The 24,868-nt window shown below is 44.5% G+C and overlaps 1 protein-coding gene across 7 annotated transcripts in view; it reads right to left on the reverse strand.

The window, feature by feature from the left end:
• Window positions 1–9,277: 9,277 nt before the first annotated feature.
• Window positions 9,278–24,868, reverse strand: part of CELSR1 (cadherin EGF LAG seven-pass G-type receptor 1) — a 164,860-nt gene continuing 149,269 nt past the window's right edge. For 2 of the 7 annotated variants that reach the window (XM_062638350.1, XM_062638346.1), the window contains exons 26-35: window positions 20,233–20,345; window positions 19,501–19,580; window positions 18,108–18,234; window positions 16,031–16,156; window positions 15,593–15,729; window positions 14,993–15,096; window positions 14,068–14,235; window positions 12,949–13,191; window positions 12,561–12,825; window positions 9,278–11,452 (exon numbers count right to left, since the gene is read on the reverse strand). In XM_062638350.1, coding sequence (XP_062494334.1) covers window positions 11,428–11,452; window positions 12,561–12,825; window positions 12,949–13,191; window positions 14,068–14,235; window positions 14,993–15,096; window positions 15,593–15,729; window positions 16,031–16,156; window positions 18,108–18,234; window positions 19,501–19,580; window positions 20,233–20,345 — 1,388 coding nt within the window. In that variant the 3' untranslated portion in view covers window positions 9,278–11,427. Of the gene's footprint in view, window positions 11,453–12,556; window positions 12,826–12,948; window positions 13,192–14,067; window positions 14,236–14,992; window positions 15,097–15,592; window positions 15,730–16,030; window positions 16,157–18,107; window positions 18,235–19,500; window positions 19,581–20,232; window positions 20,346–24,868 lie in introns of those variants that run through there. The other 5 variants (XM_062638343.1, XM_062638344.1, XM_062638342.1 and 2 more) reach the window with 5 other exon arrangements.

Below are 24,868 nucleotides of genomic sequence, written 5' to 3' on the forward strand. Positions count from 1 at the left end.
CAACAGGTTGCGTATGTCCAGTCACATGAAGCTTGCATGTTTAAAGCAGTGTTTCCAAATAGCCTGTACTGTTCAGTGTGAGTGGTATGTTTCTCTTTCTATCCCATGTGTTTCTCCTGGGTAAGGGTCTCAACTACTGACTTCCTGTGTGAGATCCTTGCTCCTCTCATACGTAGGTTCTCTGGCAAGGGGAATTTTATTCCACCCTGTACAGGGCCACAGCTTCTCAGGGGAGTCTGGCAAAGCAGCCTGTAGAGGCACATTTCTACCACTGGCCCTGGCTGTTACACTTGACATGAGCACCACCATCACTGTTTCTGACTGTTTGTAAGGAGGATGGTGGTGTCAGTAGCACCAGTCCCACCCAACTGGGGTGTTGAGAGTGGAGCCTGAATCCCATGTTCCATTGTGCTCAAGGTTTGCAGAACCAGCATGAGATGCTTGTGAAAATGCATGGGAGCACAGCTTGCTAATGGGGTGACATGTAACAGCTTGCTAACGGGGTGAAAGAGCGAGGTGAGAGCAGAGGTCGGTGCCTGGGGTCGGGCAGCTGCTCTCCCCAAAGGGACCATCGCTGCCACCAGCTGTCACGCCACCTTTGCCAAGGCAGGAATTTGGCCAAGCTTTGGCTGGAATGGGGTAGGAGCAGTTTCACTGATTCATGGGTTGTCTTTTCTGTGCTGCACAAGGTTCCCATCAATGTGCTTTTGAAAACTCATCGGCTTTTCACTTTTGTCATTTTTCCCCACTTCAGGCAACAAATTGCAAGCAGGTGAGTTTGCTTCCAAGTTGTGACAGTAAGCCTTACAGGTCTGGAAATATTTGTTTGCAAAGACTCAAGTGAATAGCTATTAAAAAAAAGGACTTTCCCCTTCCAAATACAGAACACAATAACCAAAAACCACAGCTCGTGTCAGCTGAAGGCTGGGACTGAACTGAAATCTCTGTTGTACCCTGTGAATATGTTCGAACCCTGTGTTTCTGAGTGCATGATGTCTGAAAAAAGTTGTGCTCCAAACCCTCCTGGTTTCCCTCCTTCTTGCAGTGCTCCTGCCCCAGCTGGTCCCGCACAACTGGAGGTCAGGGCTGCTCCCCAGCAGGGACATCTATTTTCACCTGGACGGCTGCTTTGGAGAGGTGAGACATTGCACAGGCTTTGTGGAGGGCTTTGCTCACAGGGCAGCAGCTCAGTAATTGTGGTCCAGCAGTAAAAGCGTTGGCTCTTGGTGCTCGCATTGGCTTGTAGGACTGAGAGCAGCTTTCATCTTCCCACTTCAAGGTGAAGCTTGCACATGTTGTCTCTTTAGCTGCAAACCACAGGGAACAAAGCTGATGTTTTTATGCAGCTTTCTTTTACCCCTCTTAGAACAGATCTGTCTTTTCAGCATGCGTGTGAGCAAAACATAAGTGGTTTGCATGCAACGTTTAAGTTTGTACACACACACGTATATATAAAACATCTCGCAGTTCAGGCCCTGTGGAGAAGGCTGAGCTTTCCATGGAAGCTGGGAGATGAATGACTGTGTGCAATCCCCTGTGGTGACTCACCCTGTAATGGGGTGGGACTGAAGTTTCCCAGCCCTTGACCAAGGCCAAGAAAAGCCCCAAACAGGTAAGCAAACAGAAAGGATTTGTTTTCCACGGGAGAAACAAGGATAAAAATGGATGAGGTGATAGGTACTGGTTGTCCTTCAGGCCTGGAAAACATGGGTGTTATAAGCATCATGGTACAATGCAGAGTCGGGGGACTGTAGGGGGACAGTAGGTAAAGAGGATGTCCCACTGCTGAGGAGCATATTTGCAACCATGCATATTAGCGTTTTAAAAATGCTTCCTCTGCATTTATATGTATTTACATGCTTTAGTGACTTAAACACAATGAAATGATCTATCCTAAAGGTGATAATCGCCCCGATGTGCAACGATGCAGTGAGGTGCAGTGCCATTTCCAGCTTTAGCACCAGGAAGCACCAGGACATCACGTTCATGCCTCCCACCCATCAACGACACTGCTGGGAGGTGGTGGCTATAGGAGGAGCAATTAATGCATCCGTAATTGCCAAGTTTTTCCCTTTGTTTTAGAGTTTTGCTGAGCCAGCACATGGGAAAAACTGTCACTGGGCGGGTTTGCTCAAGCATATTCCATTACAACTGGAAGAGAACTGGATGCACAGAGGGATGAGAGAGCTGGCTCCCATCAAATCAATGCTGCGTATCTCTGAGTCTCTTCTTTCCTACCCTGGGGAAACTCTCCTTTGTCTTCTTTTGCCCTGAAAAAGCCCCTGTCCTGGGGCAGGTACTGTAAAGATCCCCTCTCTGTCTCCTATCTGCTGCTTTTTCCAGGGCTGATTAACACCAGAACAGCAAGAAAATCCTGGGTTGTGCCCGCTGCTCAAGCCTACAAGCAATAGGGGGAGAATGAGGAGTTACAACCAGCAATGCAGCACCTCTTATTTGAAGGACTTCAGGGAAGTTTGCATCTAAGGAAAGGATGAGCAATAGCACAGACCTCTGACAATCTGTACATCTCAAAGGCTGTGTCCCCAGCCCTGCTGCAGCTCCTGCCCCATGGCAAAGCAAACTCAGCTGGGCTGGGCTGGCTTCATTACACTAAATGAGGCTTTGAATGCAATTATAAACATCAAAGAATGATGGATTATAAACGTAAGAAGGACTGGTATAAAGAAATGGGATAACCAGATTTGAGGCATCTGGTAGATTTAAGATTGGTGCTGGATTAAAGGTAGTTTTCATTTTAATGTAGTTACATAAGGTGGGTTTTTCTGCTGTCCACATATTTTATCTCTTCCTCCTCCCTGGGAGTACATGAAAGACTCTGCAGGTTGTGTCACACCAGCCAGCTCCATGGCAGAGAAACTCTGTTAGCACATTTGGTGTATGTCATAAAACTGTGATCCATTTACTACAAGTCTGAAAGGTTTCAGGCATGGTTTTTAACCTGAAGATCACTTTATGTACTATTAGTACTCCTTGCTGAAGTAGAAATCAGTCAGAATAGCCTGTGCTGGTTTTAAATATTAAAGAAGGCATTAAATGGTGTAAGAGGTTTACATTGCACAAGTTTTACACCTGCCTTTCAGGGTGACAGAGATTGCACAATAAAAGCGTCTGTGAACTGATTAGTAGTAGCCAGGTTTGAGCCTTACTTAAGTCCCATGGCAATTTGATGGAGCAGAGGCTGTCCTCACCTGGTGTGTCACCTCTTCACTGAAGTGCTTCAATTACAGAGAGAGCAGAATTCCCTACCCAGAAGAGAGGATGTGACAGTGATGACTTCTGGGGTGGCTCCCTGCAAGTTACCTTCTTGCTGAGTCCAGAGGCTGAGCATCACTGATGGATCAGGCGGAACATGTAAATACTCTCTAAGCACAAAAGGATGATCCTGGGAATCAGAGCAGGCAACTCTGCTTGTGTGCTTCTGGCCACAGCTGTCTACCCCCCTCACTGCAATGGGCATCAGCTGTAACTCATCCCTGTAGCTAGTGCTGCCATGAAAAGCCGGCCCAGTGGAGGCAAGTCTCCTCTCCAGTTAGAGAGGCAGGTTTAACACAGATGGAGCTTACAGCAAATGCAGCTAGCAGACCTGCATAACATGAGAGGCAAAGTAAATGCTATTATGTAGCTGTAAAGGACATCTGTGAACAAAGTGACTCTCATTGAAGGAAACTGAGATACACAAGGTGCTTTTGGTTAGTGCTCGGCATAACTAAGATGAGATCAGACAGGGCAGTGTTTTGCCTTGGACAGCCTGGGGTAGAAGAGCTGTGTGCCAAACAAGCAGCACTAACCTGGGACAAGGAGGCACAAAATCACAAAATGAAACATAGACCTTTGTAAGTAAGTAGAATCAGTTTTAAGTAACATTAAGTTTGATGGCTTTGTAACAGTAGCAGTGGAAAATAACTGAGGTGTGTGTTTCACAGGAAAAAAAAATAGTAGAGTGCAGCTAGAGAACATATTGGGAAGTAGCTATTATGTACTGTAAAGGACATCAACAAAGTGACTCTCATTAGGAAACTGGAAATAGTTTGGCCAATTTTGAAGCCAAACAAGCAGCTGAACAATCTAAAATCATGTCCTTAATCCCTGATGGCAAACTATCAATTGAGAAATCTAAACCTAGATATTCAAAAGAGGATAGAAAGTTGATTGAAGATCTCAAAGGACAGGAAAACAAAGAGGGTTGGGTTCAGATACCTGATGGGTGAATTGTAATTCCCTATAATCAACTCTGGAAGATAGTTCAGGAGGAACATAATAAAACTCATTGGAGTAGCAACTCTGTATAAATATTTAGACAAACAAAATGTAGGAAGGAATCTATATACCACAGTTCAATTAGTGACAAAACAATGTCAGCTATGTCTTAAGAATAATCCTAAAACTGAAAATAGAAATCAGATTGGGACAATTGGGAGGGGAAGTTATGCAGGACAGCAGTGGCAAATAGATTTTTCTGAATTACTGAGAAAAGGAAGCTATCGATATTTATTGGTGTTAACGGATACTTTTTCAGGCTGGCCAGAAGCATTCTCTTGTAGAACAAATAATGCAAGACAAGTAATTAAAACCTTATTAAACTATATAATATCTTGTTTTGGAGTACCAGAGGCAATTTCTTCTGACCAAGGCTCACACTTTAGTGCAAAATTGTTACAAGAAATTAGCAAATTAGAAATTTATTGGCAACTTCATGTTCCATACAGGCCTCAGGCCAGTGGGCAAGTAGAAAAGATGATGTTAGGAAACGAATTTATATTGGTACCAAGCCTTACCACTGGCTCTATTGAGAATTTGAACTAAACCTCTGTCGAAAGAAGAGGTTAACCCATTTGAAATTCTATATGGAAGACCATATCAATCCCAGTTTAAAGGAGAAAGTCTTCAGGAAGAGGGAGAAGGCTAGCTATCTCCGGCAGTTTCTGATCAATCTGGGAAAACAATTAGCAGAGATAAATAAGAAAATAGTAGGGACAAGAGCAAGAGGTTTGGATTATCCGATTCACCCTTTCAGATCTGGAGACTGGGGCTATGTTAAGAATTTTTCAGGAGGTCCTCTACAGGAGAAGTGGAGCGGGCTGTACCAGGTATTACTGACCACCTTTACAGTGTGACGATAAAGGAACAACCTGCTTGGGTACATTGTTCAAGAATAAAGAAAGCACCAGAGCCAGCGAAGACATGGCGGATCAAACCTTCAGGACCCTTAAGTACAAAATTGCATCGGTCATAATTTGGACTTATATGATAACTGGTGCACAAGCTTGAGACCAGAACTTATACCTGAAATTGTATATACCAATTGTATATACCAATAATATACCATTATTATACCAAATAATTGTGGTGACTGTTGGGTGTGTGCACAGTTGCCTAAATCAGGAGAAAATCCGGACCTTCCATTAACTGGAGTTCCAATTCCTAACACTATCTCATGGACAAATTTGTGGGTGAACACTAGCAATCTACGTCCAAGGGAAAGGTTAAAATTTGGGATAGTTAATTCTAATCCAGGTAACAAATATTATACCTGCGCATAAAGATGTATTACACCAGGAGCCAGAGTAGGAGATTATGTTTGTTTAAATGCCACAGACGTAGGTCACGATTCAAATTACAATCATACGATTAATATAGACGGTATCGTAGTTCAGTGGTGGCCCGTTCCTGAAGGGAAAGGATGGTATTGGTTATGTGGAGAAAATGCTTATAAGACTCTACCCCCTAGCTGGAAGGGGGCATGCGTCTTAGGTGCTGTGGTACCCAATCTTACTATTATTGACATGTATCCTTCTGGAACCTGGGTTAGAAGTTTTGTTAAACGAATCAAGCGAGGGTTTAACCCTGTTGCCAAACAGAACACTGCATTTCATAGTTTTGTGAGATGGTTAATTCCATCTTTGGGAGTAAGTGAATTAGAGAAGGCAATTGTGAATATCTCAGTGACCATAGAGGAAATAGAAAGTAAAACCATTGCTACAACCCATGTGGAACAGAAGAGATAACTAACCTATCTAAAGTGGCATTACAAAACTGAATGGCTCTAGACATGTTACTGGCTTCACAAGGAGGAGTTTGTTCCATAATCAGTGAAAGTTGCTGTTCCTATAGAGATCAGAGTGGCAGAATTGAAACAAATTTGGAGGAAATTTGGAAACAAACTAAAGTATTTCATGAAATGGCCAAGGATGACACCTCCTGGGGGTTTGGAAGAAATATGGAAAAAGTTAGCTTAATGGTTACCCGATCTCTCCTAGTTGAGGCAACTGGTTGCAGGAATATTGATGTTAATTTTTTTAATGTTGATTACTTGTGGTATGATACAGTGTTCCTTCTGGTGTTGTACACGATCTATGAAGACTGGAAAAGGGATGAAATCAAACCTCAAGTAGAAACAGGAAAATATTTCAAAAAGACTCTAAATGGTAATGGTGGTATATAAAGTGTTGCAAAAGAATTTGCAAAAGGATAGAAAAAAGGGGGGATTTGAGACGAGGAGGCACAAAATCACAAAATCATAGAGCGGTTAGGGTTGGAAAGGACCTTTAGATCATCTAGTTCCAACCCCCCTGCCATGGGCAGGGATGAAACATAAACCTGTGTAAGTAAGTAGAATCAGTTTTAAATAACGTTGATGGCTTTGTAACAGTAGCAGTGGAAAATAACTGAGGTGTGTGTTTCACAATTAAAAAAAAAATAGTAGAGTGCAGCTAGAGAACATATTGGGAATCCCTGTATAAGATAAACCGTTGCAGTTGGCGTAGTTTTAGGTCCTTATGACCTTAGTACAAAGATAAGTGTAAGAAAAACAGGACAGAGAAACAGGACGTGTGGATGGGGAGTACCTGGGACTAGCAGGTGTGCAGGATGGGCTGCAGCTAAACTAGCTGATAAGTAGAAGGACAGAGGGTTGCTGTGTCTGCAGTGCTACCGAACCAATTAAGCTGGTGTAAGCGTTATCTCCTGTGCGTGCGTCAAAGGCTGCCAGAAGCGATGGAGAGCGTTGGAGGAAGTAAACGACCCTCAGAGGCCACCACCACATTTGTGTACGCATGCGGGGAAACTGTCTGGAAAATGATGCAATTGATACGCGGCCTCATGAATATGCATGTGTGTACGTAATGAATATGTATGCCCGGTGACTATGGAAGGCCGGCCTGTGTGAGGACCCACGCTAGGTGGAGCTACCCCCGCGTCTGCCGGCGCCGCAGTAAGGAATACCTGCTTGTCAACAGGCACTTTGCTGGCGAGTTTGTTCCTGGAGATTTCTCCGAATCAAACCCCAGCCCCTAACCCTAGGCCCGCAGGGCTTCTCCTTGGCCCTTTCCATCCCCAGAACCGGTTGGTGTGAGCTGGAGTGAAGGCGTTAACCGTTCCAGCCTTTCTCGTTTGTTTCATCTACAAAATTGAGACACACAGAAAAAGTACTGATCTTTCTCTGAGTCAAGGCTGCTTTACTGCTTCACCTGGAAGCTTGTTCACTTCACTGGCTCCCAGCTGCAGCTACTGCTGTTTGCACTGGATTCAGTGGGATGTTCCTAACCTGAAGTGACCATGTAGAACAAATCCAGGCAAAAGGGATATTTATTTCCTTTAAAACCAAGTATTCTGTCCCCTCGTAGATCCTACTGGCCTTCTGGGAACTGTTTTTATAACTGATGAAATGACTGCTGTAGGTTCTTCTTTTATTTTGTTAAATCCAATGAGCATGCACTAGGAAAGCACCTGCTTTGAAGAGCGTTCAGACCTGTTTGTTTGTACCTTCAAGGTGCTTGCTCTAGCACGGCTCTGTTACTATGGGTGCTTGCTATGTGCCGTAGACATGGGATGTTTTTTCTCTCTGAGGAATCACGTCACTACAGAGCCCGCCTGTTTGTCTTCCTGCTGCAGACTCTCCAGTTGGCTTTGGGAAGCACTCATTAGCACTGGGAGCTTTGCTGCTGCTGCTGCTCTGTGATTTTCCAGCTCGATGCAGGAGCTGTGGGCTGTAGAGGCTCCATTGGGAGCCCCATTGGGAGCTGCCCTGTTCCTCTGCCCAAGATCAGCATCACCAGCTTCGAGGACGAGCGAGTGCCTTGCACGTGGAGCTTGTCTCACTGCTGTATCACCCTCGCCCGTTTACTCCTGCCACAGCTGTGGTGCTGGCTGGCTCTGGGGCACCGGGTGGCTGCAGGGGCCAGTGTGGGCTCTCCTTGCTGATGCCTTTCTAAGGTCTTCCCTTATGAACAGCAGCGGTGAAGCACCTGCTACGGCGGTTTGGCGGAAGACTTGGGGCTTCATCTACTTCTCACCCAGCAGAGCTGGTGCTGGAATCACTGGTACTTTATCAATAATTTCACTGTATTTAAACACATCATACACAGGCACTCACTGCTTCAGCTGCCCTCTTTACACATGCACAGGACTTCACACCCTCACTATTTCCTTGAGCATATGAATATCTAACAGGAACATAGCGCCAGCCCTCTGTTCTTCATTTGGAAAGTTTTGGCAGAGCTGTTTGCAGAGTGGAGACCCTGCCTTTGATTTTGCCCCTCAACCATGACAGTAACCAGGCTCTGCTCCTGACCTCAGACCCTCCCAGCTTGTTGCCTAATGTTTAAAAACAGTTACGGAAAAGCTGGCCAGATGATATTGGGACACACTTTTATTTCCAGGAAGCTGCAGCCATGGGCAGGTCACTGCTGCCCCTTGTGAGATGCGTGAACACAGGCTTGAACAACAGCCTGGAAAGTACAGAGTGCACAAGACCATGGCTTGGCCTCAGTTGGCTTGAGAAAGACAAGAATGTAGGCAAGAAAATCCTTGTCATTGCAGCATTCATGGCCTGGGATGGCTGCCTCACCCCCTCTAGCTCCTTTCCAACCTCTTTTTTCTAAACCCACTGCTTTGCTGGCGGTCTGCTTTGCTCTGGGTAGCAGAGGGTGTTCTTCCACAGACCATTTCTGAGGTGTGGGAAATAGCAAAGGTCTGGACTGAAAACCACAGTGCATAGGGTGGAGCTCTGTGCCAGCACAGGGCACTGGGCTGGAAGGGGGATTGTGTGTGTGTTTATATGTGTCCACACCAAGCAAACCCTCTATGAGACACAATCTGGGGCTGGCAGCATCCCTCAGGCTTTACAACCTCTGCTCCATTGGCAAGAGAGCAATGGATACCTGTATGTCCCCCCCTCTTGCTACTTTCCAAACCCCGGGAGATGCCATTTGGACCCTCAGTACTGCACTTCAAATAAACACCAGAGGAAGGATACAAGTTCAAAAAACAATTTCTTAATTTATTGTAAATTCTCCTTTCATCTGTGCTGCAATTCCAGTGTTCTGCACATTAATAAATACACATTTGTTAAAAAAAAAACAACCTCCAGTGTCTAATCTGCCATAAAGCTTTTAAAAAGTCATAAAAATAGCTTTTTTTTTTGTCATTAATACAACTGACCCTCATTTACTGCAACAATTGTGATCAAAATAAAAACTACCTACATCTCACTGGGACAAAATATACATACACAGATGCAAAAACAGCTAGCGTGGGTTATAGACAACGCCTGAGCACACAGCCACGTGCCAGACCCTTAGCACATTCAGAACCTTTCCCCATTAGAAAATGTCACACAGTATGTTGCATCATTTTTAAGGGAACAGCATCCTTCCTCCCTCCCCCCTTCCAAAGGCCCCCTCGATACATTTGGAAATGCTTGGCAATATAATGATACTGAGATCACAATATGTATTATTTAATTTTTATCTCAACTCCTCCATGTTATTTCTACTTCTTCCCTTTCACATGCACAGTTACACAAACAAAAGCCAATGCTTTCCCAGAAGAACTGCTTCACCAAGCGAGGAGCTCCTGAAGCCTCAGTGGCAGAGAGCAGGTCACGGCCACACCACTGCTGCCCTTTGAGTCACGTATTCCCACAGTGGGGAGCTGCCAGCAGAGATTTTGGATGCCAACTTTTTCACACCTTATTATTGCTTTTCTTGCAAACCATTGCAGGAAGGTGAGGACTGTGGATAGGCCACACTTGACTGTCCTATACTTGTGAAACCAGCATGTTTTATGGGAAACATGAAGCCTTAGGCCTTCCACGTGCTTTCTGAAACACCAAGGAGGCTTTTTCAAAGAGCTGGGCAGTGAAACCTGGACATTCTTGAAGACTCTTATTTCTGCTTTGATTAGCAACATGTTGAATCAATTGAGAAAGAAATTAACAGTAAACTAAAACACTGTGTCTGAGGGAAGACTTGCACCATGGGAGGAGAGCCCTCTTCTTAGGACATGCAGAGCCAGGCCACAGGTAAAGCCTACCATACAATGACACCACTTCTTTTCTTGGTCTTGGTAAGGCAAGTAAGGATTTGACTTCTTCCAGACAAAGACTGTGTTGAAATCTTAGGCAAAGATAAGACTTATTTTTAGTCCTGAAGTTCAGTTGCTGAACATTTCAATGCACTTGAGAGAAGAGGTCAAAACACCAAGAAATGAAAAAGCAAAACATTTCTTGTGGGTTTTAGAAGAGGTTACAAAGAAAACATACTGTGTCCTGAAAGTGTTCCAAAACCTGCCAACAAAACTTGTAAGTTACAGCCACGGATTTCCATTTATTCTTTACCAAGTTACTCTCAAAACTGCACTGCCTTAAGGTGGCTTCCATGCAAACCTCCCTTACTTTATCAAACGCCAAATTCAAGTAAAATTGTGCAATGCTCATATAAAAAATATCAAAACCTCTTTTAATTGATTTCCTATTATCAAATTAAGAAGATCAGTATAAATGTAAAATATACAAAGGGACTTTTTCTTTAGCAACACCATACAAAATATATAAAAGTATCTACACTTTATATATATATATAAAGGATTTTTTTTTTCTTAAGACAATGTGTCCATATGGGGATGGATAGAGATGCTGGCATAGAAACAAAAGGACACTTGGTGGGATATTCCTCCCTAGAGCCCAGCAAGCCGAAGGGTTCACACTGTAGCCAGAGAAAATTCCAAAAGATGTCCCCTGGAGCTTGTCTTCAGGCTGATGGATTGACTTACTGCACAGGTCCACCATATATTTCCTTGGTTCTCCCCAGTAATAAGCGACCCCTGCAGCACTGTCTGCACTGTGAGCAGGTATCCGTCCCTCACAGTGCATCCCTGTGGCCATTTCCATGTGTTTAGGCAAGGGTTCGTGCCACAGGGAGCGTTCCACACAGCAGCCTTACTGCAGGAGTGTCTGGGCACTGTGTCTCTGCTGTGAGCAGTCAGGAGTCTGCCATAATGTGAAACCATGTGGGAATCAATGCCCACCTCGTCCTCCTCGCTATGCGGGCGCTCCGATGAAGTCCAGGGCAGGCGGCCCTGCGGCAAGGGGTCCAGAACCGCAAGCAGTGCTCACAGTTTCCTGATGGTTCAAATTGAAGTTTCGTTACTGCCTCTGTTAGTGAGAAGAAGCAATCATGCAGGCTCAGTGTTACACACGCACAGGCAAACCGCGCCCCCGAACCACCCGTCCTTCTTCGGAAGGGCTCATGCTTTGTGATATTGCCATGCCTTGCCAATCCAACGCTTGCAAGGGGGGATGCTGCTCTGGAGGGGAAGGCCAGTGGAGAAACAATTCCAGATAGTACACAAGAGATGCACTTTTTAGAAGAAGCTGTGGTGGGGGTTTGTACTTGGCTAACGCTTTGGTGAAGATGCAAGGCTCACAAGCTGTTAGAAACCTGGTATTTCAGATAGGTTCATGCAATCTGCTGCCCAACAGCAGAGGTTTATACTATGCAAAAGGTGTGGAGATAAAACAGTTGCTTAGCACAAGTTGGCTGTTTAGTCTCCAGTGATGACCGTATTACCTGGTAGTAGCTTGTTAAAGACACCTCTTGCCAGGATATATTCCATCAGCCAGTTCCTGGCATCTCAAATATGTGCTTTTATAGTGAGCTGGGAATGGGCTGCGCACCCAGACAACATGGGTGTCTAAAGCATGGTGGGACATGTCAAGAGTTAAGGCTGCATGAGAAATCTTCTCTTGGTTTGGAGAAAGAATGAGGCTATTATGTGTGGTAAAAAATGAGAGTGCATGAGTAAAATGTTTGCACAGACTTTTTACATATGGCTGTTGTCCTCATTTTAAATGTATGGATTATGATGAGTAATGAGGTTTTGAGAACACTCTTTCACTGAGAGCTTGCCCAGCCTTTTGTTAATGTTTGATTTAGTTTATAACAGCAAATACGCACAGTGATCACAATGCAGAGGGTGGGAACCATGCACCTGGTAATTTCGGGTCAATAGCTTGACATGGCACTTTCTCTGCAGCCTTTGGATCTCCTGCCCCAGCACTGGTTTCCCTCTGCCCAGCTGGACACCCACCCCATGCTGCCCTTCCCCACCAAAACACTGGGCATCCTCAGGGGTTCTCATCACTGGGGTCTTCCTCCTCTACCCTCCTCCATGCCGACTGCCAGATTCCCACAACAGCTCTTGCTGGTCTTAGTGGACATGCACCAAGAAATGTTGCTCCATGTTCACCCTCTAGCACTTACTCTGAGTCTGAGGTGTCAGCATGTCCTGTTCCCACGTGGACATTCATGGCCATGCCATTGAGCTGGTCTCGAGACTGCTCCCTCCGAACATTCTTTACTGTCACCCCTGAGTCCGAGGGAGAGCGTACCCCATCATTTGTCCCCAGGGAAGCAGTCCTGGATGAGATTGTGCTCTGATTGTAGTCTGATAGCTTTTCCCGCAGTCGATTCTTCATATTCTTATCCACCAGTGGGGGAGGGTAGGTGACTTTGTTCTTTAAGATGCCTGTTATGAAAAGAGAGGATAAGGAGAGTTTTGAAGCACAGAGCTACCACATGATCTAATCAATGCTCATTAACCCCCCTCTAATCACCCCTCCTGGCTGTGAGGTGAGGTTGGCTGCACTACCTTTCCTTTGCTCTGGCTGCTGGTTATTCTGCAGGGACAGAGGTCTGTTCTCCTTCTGCTGCCCTTCGTTCTCCTTGTCTTGCGGCGCTTCGTTGCTGTGGTTCACCTGGTTTTCCCTGTGAAGCTCTACGTTAACCTTGGTCTCCACTTTGAGTTTCTGTTTCCCGCCAGGGTCTTCGCTGTCGCTGGCCGTCATGCACTCTGTGGGCCAATAGGGTTTCACATGATTGGGAAGGGTATCAACTGCAATGCAAAAGAATACTAGCTCGAAAACCACTTTTGATATGTGTTCTCAATCTACCCAGCCAGTCCTGTGGCCTGTGGCTGAGGAGGAGTAGTGTGTCAAACCAGAACAATCCTGCAGGTGATCCTTGCTGGACTGCACTGCCCTCAGGGTACAGTGACACCCACAAAACACACCTGGTAGGGTGGCAGGTTGTCCAAACCCTTCCCAGAGCAAGGTTGCTGGCTCCATCACAGAGAAGTATGAGGCAAACCTGCCCCTCAGCCTGTGACCCTGCCGGCTCCTCGATGAGGTTAGTTTCTAAAGGGTAAGTGCACCCATGGCATCTTGGGCTGTGTGCAGAGTAAAAGCACACAGCCTAGATGTTCATCAGTCAAAGCTGACTTATCTTTGGGACAAGATGAACTATGCCTAGAAATGCCTGCACCCTGCCACACAGTATTAACAGCTAATGATCTCCAGCTCTTTAGGGCCAGGACCTCCCCAACACCACTAAATCCACAAGCCTGTACCACATGAGGAGAGGCAGGTATTTCTTGCTCCTGCCCTCAAAACAATCAGCTTTTTCCTCCTTTCTTTATATGAGACCTTGCTGGCTGGGTAGTACCACTCCCAAGTGCTGTAGGGACACGCCTGCAAAGCCCACTCTGCCTGATTCGATCAAGCACCCTTTTACTTGCACTCAGCCACCTCTATGAACAAGCCTTTGGGATGAAAAAAGTCTCTAAGCTGTAGATGGGAAGCTTCTCCACAGAAGCAAGGCACAGCAGTAGGGATGTTGTCTCAGACATATGGTAGTTAGGCAAATTTGTCCCATCTGTTCTAAAGATGCAGACTGGAATAAACCCATTGCTCTTCCCTTGCACTGGGAGTACCTTTGGGTGTACTGTGGAGTGGGCCACGTTCATTATTTTTGGAAGTAGATGTGTTCCACTTTTTCTCTGTCTCAAGCCCATCTTCTTCACTGTCCGACGAATGGGAGGAGGCATAAGAGCTGCTGTGTTCATCGAGGGACAGTTCGCTGTCGGAGTCTGAATCATGCTCTATAAATGCAGAAAGGGGAAACACAGCAATGAGTGTGGACCCAAGCTAAACAAGTCTAGTTGACAAATGCGCAAGGAGAAAGAAAAGACAGGCATATGTTTCAGGTCATGCCAGGGTTACATCCAGAAGTGTACACAGGATCAATTCACAAGGGCTGTGGCATCCATCTAAGTAATATGGGAAGCACAACTGCTTGGGTCAGATAGTGGGCAGGACCTTTTATGATGGGAGGTGCAGAATAGAATGGGAGCACTTTTTGCTATGCAGAACAGTAACTGTAGGATCTCAATAAAGATAAAAAATAAAAAAAATAAAGAACTTTAAAAAATAAAGAACTGCTACAAGGCAACAAAATTTAACGTCAAGACCCAAATGAAAGGAAATCAGCCAACAGACACTTCTCATGTTCTTGTACAAAACACACAGCACTAAAGGAGGATATTGCCTGAAGGTCTCAAATGTTAAAAGATCTCCAATTAAAAATGAAGAGCAACAGCACATAATTTGTGAGAAGGAAAGGGGACGCCAGAAACTGTCAACAGCTGTGACAGCTGTCAGATTAAAACTGAACCATCACAAGAAGCAGATACATGATATTTCTATTCCAGGATTTCCTTGTAAGGCAGCCACTGCATAGCTCACTATGCCAAGAGTGTAATGAGAACGAGACACTCTAGATCGAACTAACTGTTCTCTAAAAGGGCTGAGAAGGGGAAAGTGCACAACTGGGTCAAAGCATTTAGAAATAACTCTTACCATTGGATTTTGATGGATTCCTATGGAAAATAGAGGAATCTGCTTCAGTCTGACCAGCCCTTGCTTGACCTGAGGATCCACTGAGCTTATGAGCAGCCTCATCCCTTTGAGAATGAAAACACAGGACAACTTTCTTGGTCACTTCACTGCTCTTAACAACAGGGAAAACATGCAGATGAGATTCCTCCAGCCAAATGCAGACAGCTGCAGTGGATGCTTGCCAGCCTCTGCTTGATTGTCAATGTGGTCACCTTTGCAGCAAGACACTGGTTATCCTAATGAAGCTGTCTGCCTTTGGCCACATGAACCACACTCTGAGAAAGCTCAAAGTTAATAAGCTAAATTGCACTCCTTGAGACATGTCTGAATTTTAACAGGCAAGCGGCACAGCCTATATTGTTAACATAGCAGTTATGTTAACCACTGCACTGTTGGAACTCCCCTCCAAAGATGCATGCAAAAGAAAATGAGAGTCACATAAACCATAACTGTTAAGACATAAACCAAGCAGCATTTGAACCACAACATTTCTGTTTCCCACAAGAGCAATGAAAAAGGAAAGGCAAGCACCTGAAAGCCATGCACCTGCCACCTGATTACCTGAGAATATAAGCAAGGTAGCTATTGTGGCTCTTGGCTGACCTGACGGTGCTTTCTAGGGAGACAGTGGATTCCCCAATGGTTGTGCGATACATATTTGGCTCTTCTATGTATGTGTTGTTACAGTTCAGAGAGCGCTGAAGGGGGAAAAAAAGACACAAAACAATAGTGAATGATCCTACCACACCTCACATTACCCATGAATGTAAGTTTTGAAGGAACCAAGTGGGTTTTGATACTGAGGAAGAAAATTCTTTACTCTCCAAAGTTCTAGTTAAAATAGTAGTCAAAGCTTCTGAGAGAGGCCATCAGTAATCTTTGTACAGGTGACTGGAAGCAGTCAGGCAATTCACTCAATTACGGACAAGTCACCTGTAAGTTCATTTTAGGGAACATCGACCACTAAAAGGATGTTTTTTCCCAGTGTTTGTTCCTTACAGTTAGTAATGTAGCTCTTGTTGCAGTGGAATCATCTGGAAGAGGTTTCTTCCCAGTTAAAGTGTTCTTCAAGTGCTTCCTGACTTCTTTGTCGAATATGCAGTGGAAGAAGAAAATGAACAGCCCCTGGATCATTTTAGAGAGAAGAATAGATGTAATTGATCCATTTAGTACCAAACTGCAAATACAGATACTGGAGAATGGCCATTCTGAAACAACCCCTGAATTCTAGTTTGTAGTCCACGATTTCAATAGCAATAACTATTTTCTGTCTTTGATTGAAATGGTGTTGACTGATCTCCTAGGACTTCTTCATAACTGGCTTCCAAGTTCAAACGTGAGTAAGGCCTGGGAAAACATACAAAATGATGTGTTCCTCCAGGATTTACAGAGCTGAGTTTGTGGTAGGTGCCACCCTCCCTCACTGTTTGGGAAGAAACCTTCTTCTCCAAATATCCAATAGGGACCTCTGTGTCCCACCCACTGGAAGACATTGCAGGGAGTTTCAGGGTTGTACTTGTACCAAGACTTTTACAGTGATGATAAGACAAAATCAATAGCAGCACATAAAAAACATCACAGCCTTTAGTGAAAACCTCTGGAAATGGGGAACTTCTGTGGTAAGTGTCTTGAATACTTTTGCTGAGAGAACTTCAGAAAGCCTTCTGAGATGTGGAGAGATACTGTGGGCAGGGAGGTCCCAGCTGTTGCCTCATACTTTCCTTGGTTCAGCCATCCCTCCTGGTGGGAATATCATTAAAATCCCCAGGGCTGGGCAGTTGTTGGCTTCCAGAAACACACATTCACAGCTTTTGCTGGGGGCAGGGGGCACACACGTGCGTGCCTTCACATGTATTTGCTCTGAGGGAATTCATGCAGCTGCCAAATCGTTATCAATTTTGGTTGGAGATACAGTATATAGAAGCCAATCACTTGTGAAGTTGCAGCTGTACCAACATCACAAGATGATTTCAGACAAAGCAATTGACCTAGAGTAACTTTCAACTTCAAGCTCACTTTCTAAGCATTCAATCACAAGCGGTCTTAGCTGGCATTAGCACTTTGGGACTATTCATTAATAAACCTCACATAAATGTCTCTAAAAATACAAGTTCAAAGAAGGCATTGATGTGAAATGCCACATACCAGGCAAGTTTGGAGAATTCCAGCTGCTGGCTTCCCTCCCTCTCATCAGTTTATATTTAATTTAATAGAAATAAAATTGACTTGTGGAAGCCTGGTTTTACAGCCTGAGGAGGTGTAGTTATTTCACAGCACACCAGTTATAGCAGCAAAATAATCTTGCTCCGAGCTGGCCTATCTGGTGTGCTTCCAGGGCATGGACAAGTCATCTCTGGAGAAGACCCATCAGACTTCTTTTCTCCTTGGCTACAATTTGTGGCTGTTGTGCTGCAGCTGACAAGAGTGACCTGCTAGCAGTAGCTTGTCTTAATACTGCAGGCAGTTGCCATAACAGTTACTGCCATCCTTGGTCGCATTCAAATAACGACCAACATGAAGCTTCATGACCACTTCCATGCCACTCTCCTACAAATAACTACTTTCTGCACCTTTAATCAACAAGTGTGTACACTAGGACAAGCAACCCAGTAAAACCTTAATGCAATCAGTTGTATTTGAAAACCATTATTTGACTAATTTCCTTAAACAGTAATTGAATTTGTGAAAGCCTTGAACTCTTCCATTTACTCTCGGTGAAATAAACCAGTCTCTTGGTTGTGATAGCAACAGAACAACTGTTAACAATGAGCACACAGAAGACAGTAACAAAGATTTTGTCTCTAAAAAAACAGAAGTACAATTGCCTACTGTTATTTATCTGTCACAAGTTGTAATAGTGGAGCACTTTAGAATGACTAAAGGTGAGAGATGTAATTACTCAAAGTTATGGCTTTGGTAAAAAGAACCCTCTCCTTGAGAAAAGAGAGCAAAAATTGTACTTAACTTCTCTGTTATTCTAAGTCAGCTCATGTTTAGCAGGTTTTTGAGGTCTGAGTGCAGCAGCACACTCACCGCTCACCGAGGTCTGCCATGGACAAGACACCATCCAACTTACCTGCAGGCAGCTGAAAATGGCAAAGAGATAATGAAACATCATGACATCGCAGTTCACCGCCATCAGCCCCAGCAGCCACGTGGCACTGATAAGCAGCAGGAGCACAAACGCCGTTCGCAGCCCAGAGCTGTAAAGCAAACAGACATTTGCAGCATGACAAGATACAAGAGTATAGCCCAACTTCCTTACACTTCCTGGGTGGTGTCATGTGCCCAACAATTTGGCAACTGGAAAGGAACTCTGGGAAAATCAGGGCAGTGTTCCCCAGCTCCCCATTCCCAACTCTCTCACTGCACTACTCAAAAGATTTAGCAAAATTCAGGTTAAAAAAAAAGGTGATTTCTTTTCAAGTTTGTTTCCAAGGTTTTCTTCAAACAGACCAGTCTCTTTGCCAAGCCCATGCTGTTTAGCCTGGTTGACTCTTAGGAAGAAATCTGGGTGGTAAATGGCTGCATACATCTCATTTTCGTTTGTCAAGTTCACTCTCACATGCCTTCTCAATGTTACAGCTCAAGGTTTTGGATCCAGGGCACTCAGGGGAATACTTGTTTACTTAAGAACATTATTTCCACGGATACTTTCAAAAGATGGTCACAATTCCAGTAGCAAAAGGTTTGTGTTATGAGTAAAATACCTGCCATTAAGTGGCAATTATACTCCATTTGTTTAGGGAGATTTAAAAAAGAAACTTAAAGAAATTACCCAGCAGCCAGGGCTGAATAAATAGCTAGAAGCAGCCTTTTGAAACCTCATACAGCTGCCTATTTGAAAAAAGTAAAACTAGAAAAGGGTCTGTCCTGCCACTAGCTAATCATGTTTCAGTTCACAGGTAAATTCTGAGCTTTGGGCAAAACAGACGTTAATGGGAACAGGCTGCCCCAGCAGCTCAGGAAGGCGGCAGGTTGCAGCTTGCAAAGCTTTCTGCTCATCCCATGGGGATGGGGCTGGGGGAGGCTGGTCCTCAGCATGGGAACCTCAATGGGTCTCTGTGACATGGCTGGTAACCCAGGCATTCATGAGGGGAGATCTTTCTGAGCCAGGGTGAGCATGGGGTCACCCAGAATTAAGTCTACCTGGGCATGCCATGGGTAGAGGTGAAGTGATGGTGTAGCAGGGTGTGTGATGAAAGATCTAGAAGGACTGTAATGATACCATCTGGATACCAGACCTTTCCCTCTCCCCTTCCTTCTCCTGCCTACACTTGCTGGTGGTGCAGAGCATGATGGTGGAGGTTTTCAGAGCCTCCAAGGAAACCCCATGAGTAGGTGCAGCTCCAATTGCTTCTGCCAAATATCTGTTTTATCTCCTACTCCAACACTTCCTTTTAGGCAATTCCATCCCTTTATTGTTCCTGGCCAGAACATTTTTTGCAGCTTTTTGGACCTAAACTTACATGACTCCAGTTTTTTCAAATGTGCGTTGCCTTCGCCTGCACGATGCCTTCATTGCTAGTATAAAGATGACAGCGTTTATCTGAAAGGGAAATAGAAATAACAGCATGGATACTTTCTGTACATTTGTTAAGAGCTCAATTTTCAATGAAAATGCAATTTTGATCCTAAAATGGCTCATGTTGCCAAGAATATTTTTCCTTTAATTTACAGGTCTCTAAGTTCCAAGATTAATCTCCTTTCACGCCAACACAGTCAAGAACATCCTGAGAATTGATCTGGATGAAACCCAGTAAGATGGCCCTGTACAAAAGAGGCTTGAATGAAAGACAGAAAGTCAGGAATGGCTGTCCTTGTCCAGACCAGAGTGCACTCAGCCCAGCATCTTCTTTCAGCTGGGTCAAACCAGAATATCAGAATATAGTAACAGAGCAACTACACAGTGGTAATTCCTCTGAATACTTCTCCATGGAACAAAGCAAATGAGGAAAAATAATAGGTTTCTGGACACACGGCCACTGCTCCACAAGCAAACTTCACACTGGCAAACAGCCCCCTGATTTTCAGGAGCCTAGCTCATGTCTTACTTGTTTTAGCAAAAGAGATAAGCTCAAGCACATTGGCTTCAAATGTAAAGAATACAGTTGCTTTGCATTATGAGTACTGTTTGACAAAACATGAAAAGGCAGCAGTAAGGAAAAGACAGCTCTGGAAGCCAACTCCACCATACTTACAACTACAACAATTATGATGGGCCCAGCAAAACTCCAGATAAGGGTGTCATGAACAGACAACCAGCAGAAATCAGGGTTCCCGTAACCTTGTGGGTCCAGACCAACAGCAAGCCCTGGGTCACAAAATGGAGAGAAAGTACGTCAGAAAGGTGCTGCTGAGATCTACATTTTCAAATCACTGTCTGACAAACAAAATGCCAATGGCAAAATGTGTTCCCCAGGACAGTCTGGGAAGTCAAAATCAAGGCAAATATTGAAATAAAACTTCTGTAGATCACAATCTTTACATGGGTCACTCCATATCAAACAGTACTACAAGTTTTGCCTACCAGAACAAAATTCAGCTGTAACAGAAATGATGGCAAATGCAAGCCCCAAATTAATTCTGTTTCAGCACAGTTTTACAGTCATACACAGTGGGATGAAGCCTTGAGGGTGAGTGACATGTTGAGGAATTTCAATAAGCCTATGCAGCTGAATGACATGAATCATAACTGAGGAGATGTCAATGCTACAACAAATAAGTGCATTCTTAACTGCCATGAGCTTGCTGTCACTAAAATAGCACCAGAGACAAAGGAACCTGGGAACTCACAGGAGTTAACTGCTTGAGCTCAGGTGGGATTCATTTTGAGCTGCCATCTCAGATACCTCACCTTGCTTTCAGTGCTGTTTGAAATGGAGTTTGCTAACACCCCCAAGGCAATTGAGTTAAGAACACACCTTTTATTGTTTTATTTTTCAAAGCTTGGACAATTCCAAGGGAGCCTCTGAGTTCAGTCCCCACCTCCTGATTTACTGTGCTGTCTGATATGGTGACATACACCTCACCCATATGGCGATGGACTGGAATTGCTGCCTTTGACCTGCAACATCACAGAATCATAGAATGATTTAGGTTGGAAAAGACCTTTAAGGTCATTGAGTCCAACCATTAACCTGGCACTGCTAAGTCCACCTCCTCCACAGGACTTTTTCTCTAGACTCCACCAGCTTTGCTGCTTTTCTTTCGACACGCTTTAGCACATCAGTGTCTTTCTTGCAGTGAGGGGCCCAGAACTGAACACAGTATTATAGGTGCAAACTCACAAGTGTCCATTACAGGGAGATGATCACTGCCCTGGTCCTGCTGGCCACACTATTGCTGATACAGGCTGGGGTGCTGTTGGCTTTCTTGGCTGCCTGAGCACAAGCTGCTCATGTTCAGCAGCAGTCAGTCAGCACCCCTGGGTTCTTTTCTGTTGAGCAACTTTCCAGCCACTCTTCCCCAAGCCTGTAGCATTGCATGGGGGTTGCTGTGACCCAAGTACAGGACCCGGCACTTTGCCTTGTTGAATCTCATACCACTGGCTTCAGACCATCAATTCAGCCCATCCGGATTCCCTCTGTAGAGCCTTCCTACCCTCCAGCAGATCAACACTCCCATGCAACTTGGTGTCACCCCCAGCACTGACAGGCCTGTAGTTCCCTGGATCCTCCTTCTGGCCCTTCTTGTGGGTGGCTGTCACATTTTCTAACCTCCAGTCAACTGGGCCCTTCAAGGTTAGCCAGGACTGCTGATAAATGATGCAAAGCGGCTTGGTGAGTGTGCCTGCCTGCACTCCAGTTGTATGGGTCATCCCACCATGTTTCCATGATTGCACCTGTATCATTGTTTTCCGGCTGCACAATGGCTTCCAGCTCCTCCTATTTGTCGCCCATGCTGCACACACTGGTGTAGATGTGCTTCAGCTGGGCTATTGATCCCTCCACCTTTTTTGGGGGAGACACTAATTCCTGTGTGACCATTCTCAGGTGTTTCTGTGGTTTCTAACACAACAACAACCCTTGCATCTTTGCTGTCACGTGGAATGTGGATCTCCATCCTGTACCTCCACTGAGATGGTGGAAAGAAGGACCTTGTTAGCAAACCATCCATCAAACACCAGTATGCCACCCCCAGGCTTATCTCTAATGAGCCTAGTATTGTCTCTTTCCCCGTTCAAATGTATTTTAAAGTTCTTTCAATAAGAGCTTTAGTTTAGTTTAGTTAGTCTTTCAAACTTATTGAAAGAGCTTTAAACTACATTTTGAAAGAGCTCTAACTCTTACGAAAGATCCTTTTCCCCCCTTTGAGTCAGATGTACCCTGTCTGCAGAGGTTTTCCTTCTTCAAGACACAGAAATTGATCCCTACAAGGCCTATGGCCAACGACATATGGCAAATAGCTGCAGCATGTTGTCTCAGCATTGGGGCAACCTACTGCGTTGAGCGTATGTCCTGACTCAAGGAGGCAGCCAAGGCTGATGGCAGTGCTGCTCTTTGGAGGAATTCATGTGCATTAATGAAAGCCTTTTTGAACTGAAGCCTGTGTGCTGGGATGAAAAGACACTGAAAAAAGGAGAGGTAGCTGTGTTTCACTCTTGCTGCTCAAAGCTGGCCCACAGCCAATATTCACATCTGGTACAGGCCCATGGTCTATGAAAATTAAACCGGCTATTTGGCAAAGCAGAGGATATTGGATCTGTTTTCACTCAAATGTGGAACAAGGTAGGACCGGTCTCCCTCCCTGCTCCCACTGGCCCTTCCACCACCCCCTTCAGAAGTTGCCGTCCAGAGTTAGCCATAAATGATTAAGGGACCATAAAGTATTTTATACAGATGCAATTCTATAGACGCAGTCTGTTTCCCAGGACTTGATTTCCCCATTAGTGAGACTTAAACTACAGTTTGACTAAACATCTGGCTCTAAGGGTAACTGGCAGACAGAAACATTTTTTCACTCTCAGAATCCTACCCTGAAGTTCTCTATAAAACAAAAGGGGCAAATCGCAGTCTTCAGGTCCATGGTTCAAATTTTACTGCAGTCAACAATATGTGAAATAACACCTTACCCAAAGGCAGAATTAACCCAATGCAATTCTGTCATACACAGAATTGCTCTATCCCATGAGTGAAATGCTGCAGCCTGGCTGTCCTGAGCACACTGACTGTGTGGGCTGTGTGACAGCTCACTGACATTTGCAGGATCTGGGGCTTGCCCTATGGCCAACCATCCCGTGGGGACCAGCAGCTATCCCAGGACGTGCCAAGAGCCTGCCATGGGGAGATGCTGCCAGAGGGGCATGTTTTAACCCTTCTGAGCTCCTGCAGGCTCAGCAGCTGCCAGTGACTCAGACTACTGAGGGTCAGCCTCACCTCTCTCCTGACTCAGCACCTCGCTCAGTATTCTCAGCAGATCTGGAAAGTGACATTTTCTGGGGGCACTGGTTTCAGGGCGACGTAAGAATCTGTTTTAACATGAGCACTGCAGTCTCCATGACAAAGCAGTCAGTGCACACACATGCCAACCGGTTAGTGTGCTGCCACGAAGACATGCAGAACTGGAGGGGTCCCACTGGGTGCCAAATCCAGCCCTTTGCTCCTGACACAAGGAAATAATAAAATCCCTTTCCTAGACAGCTCAAACTACATTTGAAAATAAGCAAGCTTAAAGCAAATTTAAAATATTTCACTATCACTCTCCATGAAGAAATATTCCAGATCCACACTCTTTTGGATGGCCTTCTCCCAACTCCTATCCCATTTTTATTCATGGCATTTTGCTTTTCTGTGCTGTGATTAAATGTGGTTCTTCTCTGTTGGAGTTCTTCTCTGTTCACTATGTAAACGTTCTACTAAGCTTTCCCCTCTCCTAAGGTCAAGGTTACCTTCAGCAAGTAGCCTGGTCACAGATGCCTTAGGACCACTATATCCCAGCTTGACATGAATGTCAATCTGAACATGGAAAATAGAAAAACTAAACAAACAGAACAGAGCGAAGCCACTGCTACTGCAGGTTCACTTTTTTTCAGGACAGCTTTTATAATGATGAAATGGGCTAGATAGTTATCTCTCAAATAAAACATAAAAGCCCTCTGGATGTCCAAGACTAACATTCCTTCCCATACCTAGACTTTTCCACTATTAAGAAGCATATACAATCCTTCTCTCACAAAGCAATTTAAAAGAAATCGTGTTTAAGATGCATGTTATGAAGTTGGGGCCTTTTACTCTTTATATATTAAAATTTATAAAAGAAGCTTATTTAAAATATGTACAGTAACAGAGCTATCCAGAGGCAAGGAATCCCACATTGTGCTATTTATGATGAAATAATTTTCTCTTCAGATGATTTCTAAACCCAGAAGGGTAAACTAAAGGCTTAGTTTGCTTTATTCTTGTTTACAAAATACTCTGACTTGCTCAGTAATAGGGATCTGACTTTTCATTTCAATGAACTGCAAATTCAATAGATTCAGAGATAACAGGAGACAACAGGGGGCTGTAACTCAGTTTTAAAAGTGCAAAATAGTTCCTATCACAGAGAACAATATGTAAGTAGAAAAATGTAAAAATGGCATACTTGTAAGATTTAGGTTGCATAACGCTGCTGTTGAGAAACTGAATTAATATAAAATTCAGGAGAGAATCTAAACATGAAACACAAAATCCTTCTGACAAGTCTTTTAAAAAGTTGTGTTCTGAAATGCAAATTGTTTATTGCTATTTAATGATAATACTGCTCTTCTGCTAGGAATGATGCTGCTACATGATTTCACTTAGACGTTTCTAAATGTACTCAGTAGTCCTGTGTGTACTGATAAAAGTTACACAG

The sequence above is a fragment of the Pezoporus occidentalis genome, unplaced genomic scaffold, assembly GCF_034315485.1.
Source record: "Pezoporus occidentalis ecotype Australia unplaced genomic scaffold, CSIRO_AGI_Poc_V1 ctg56, whole genome shotgun sequence".
NCBI classification, from domain to species: domain Eukaryota; kingdom Metazoa; phylum Chordata; class Aves; order Psittaciformes; family Psittacidae; genus Pezoporus; species Pezoporus occidentalis.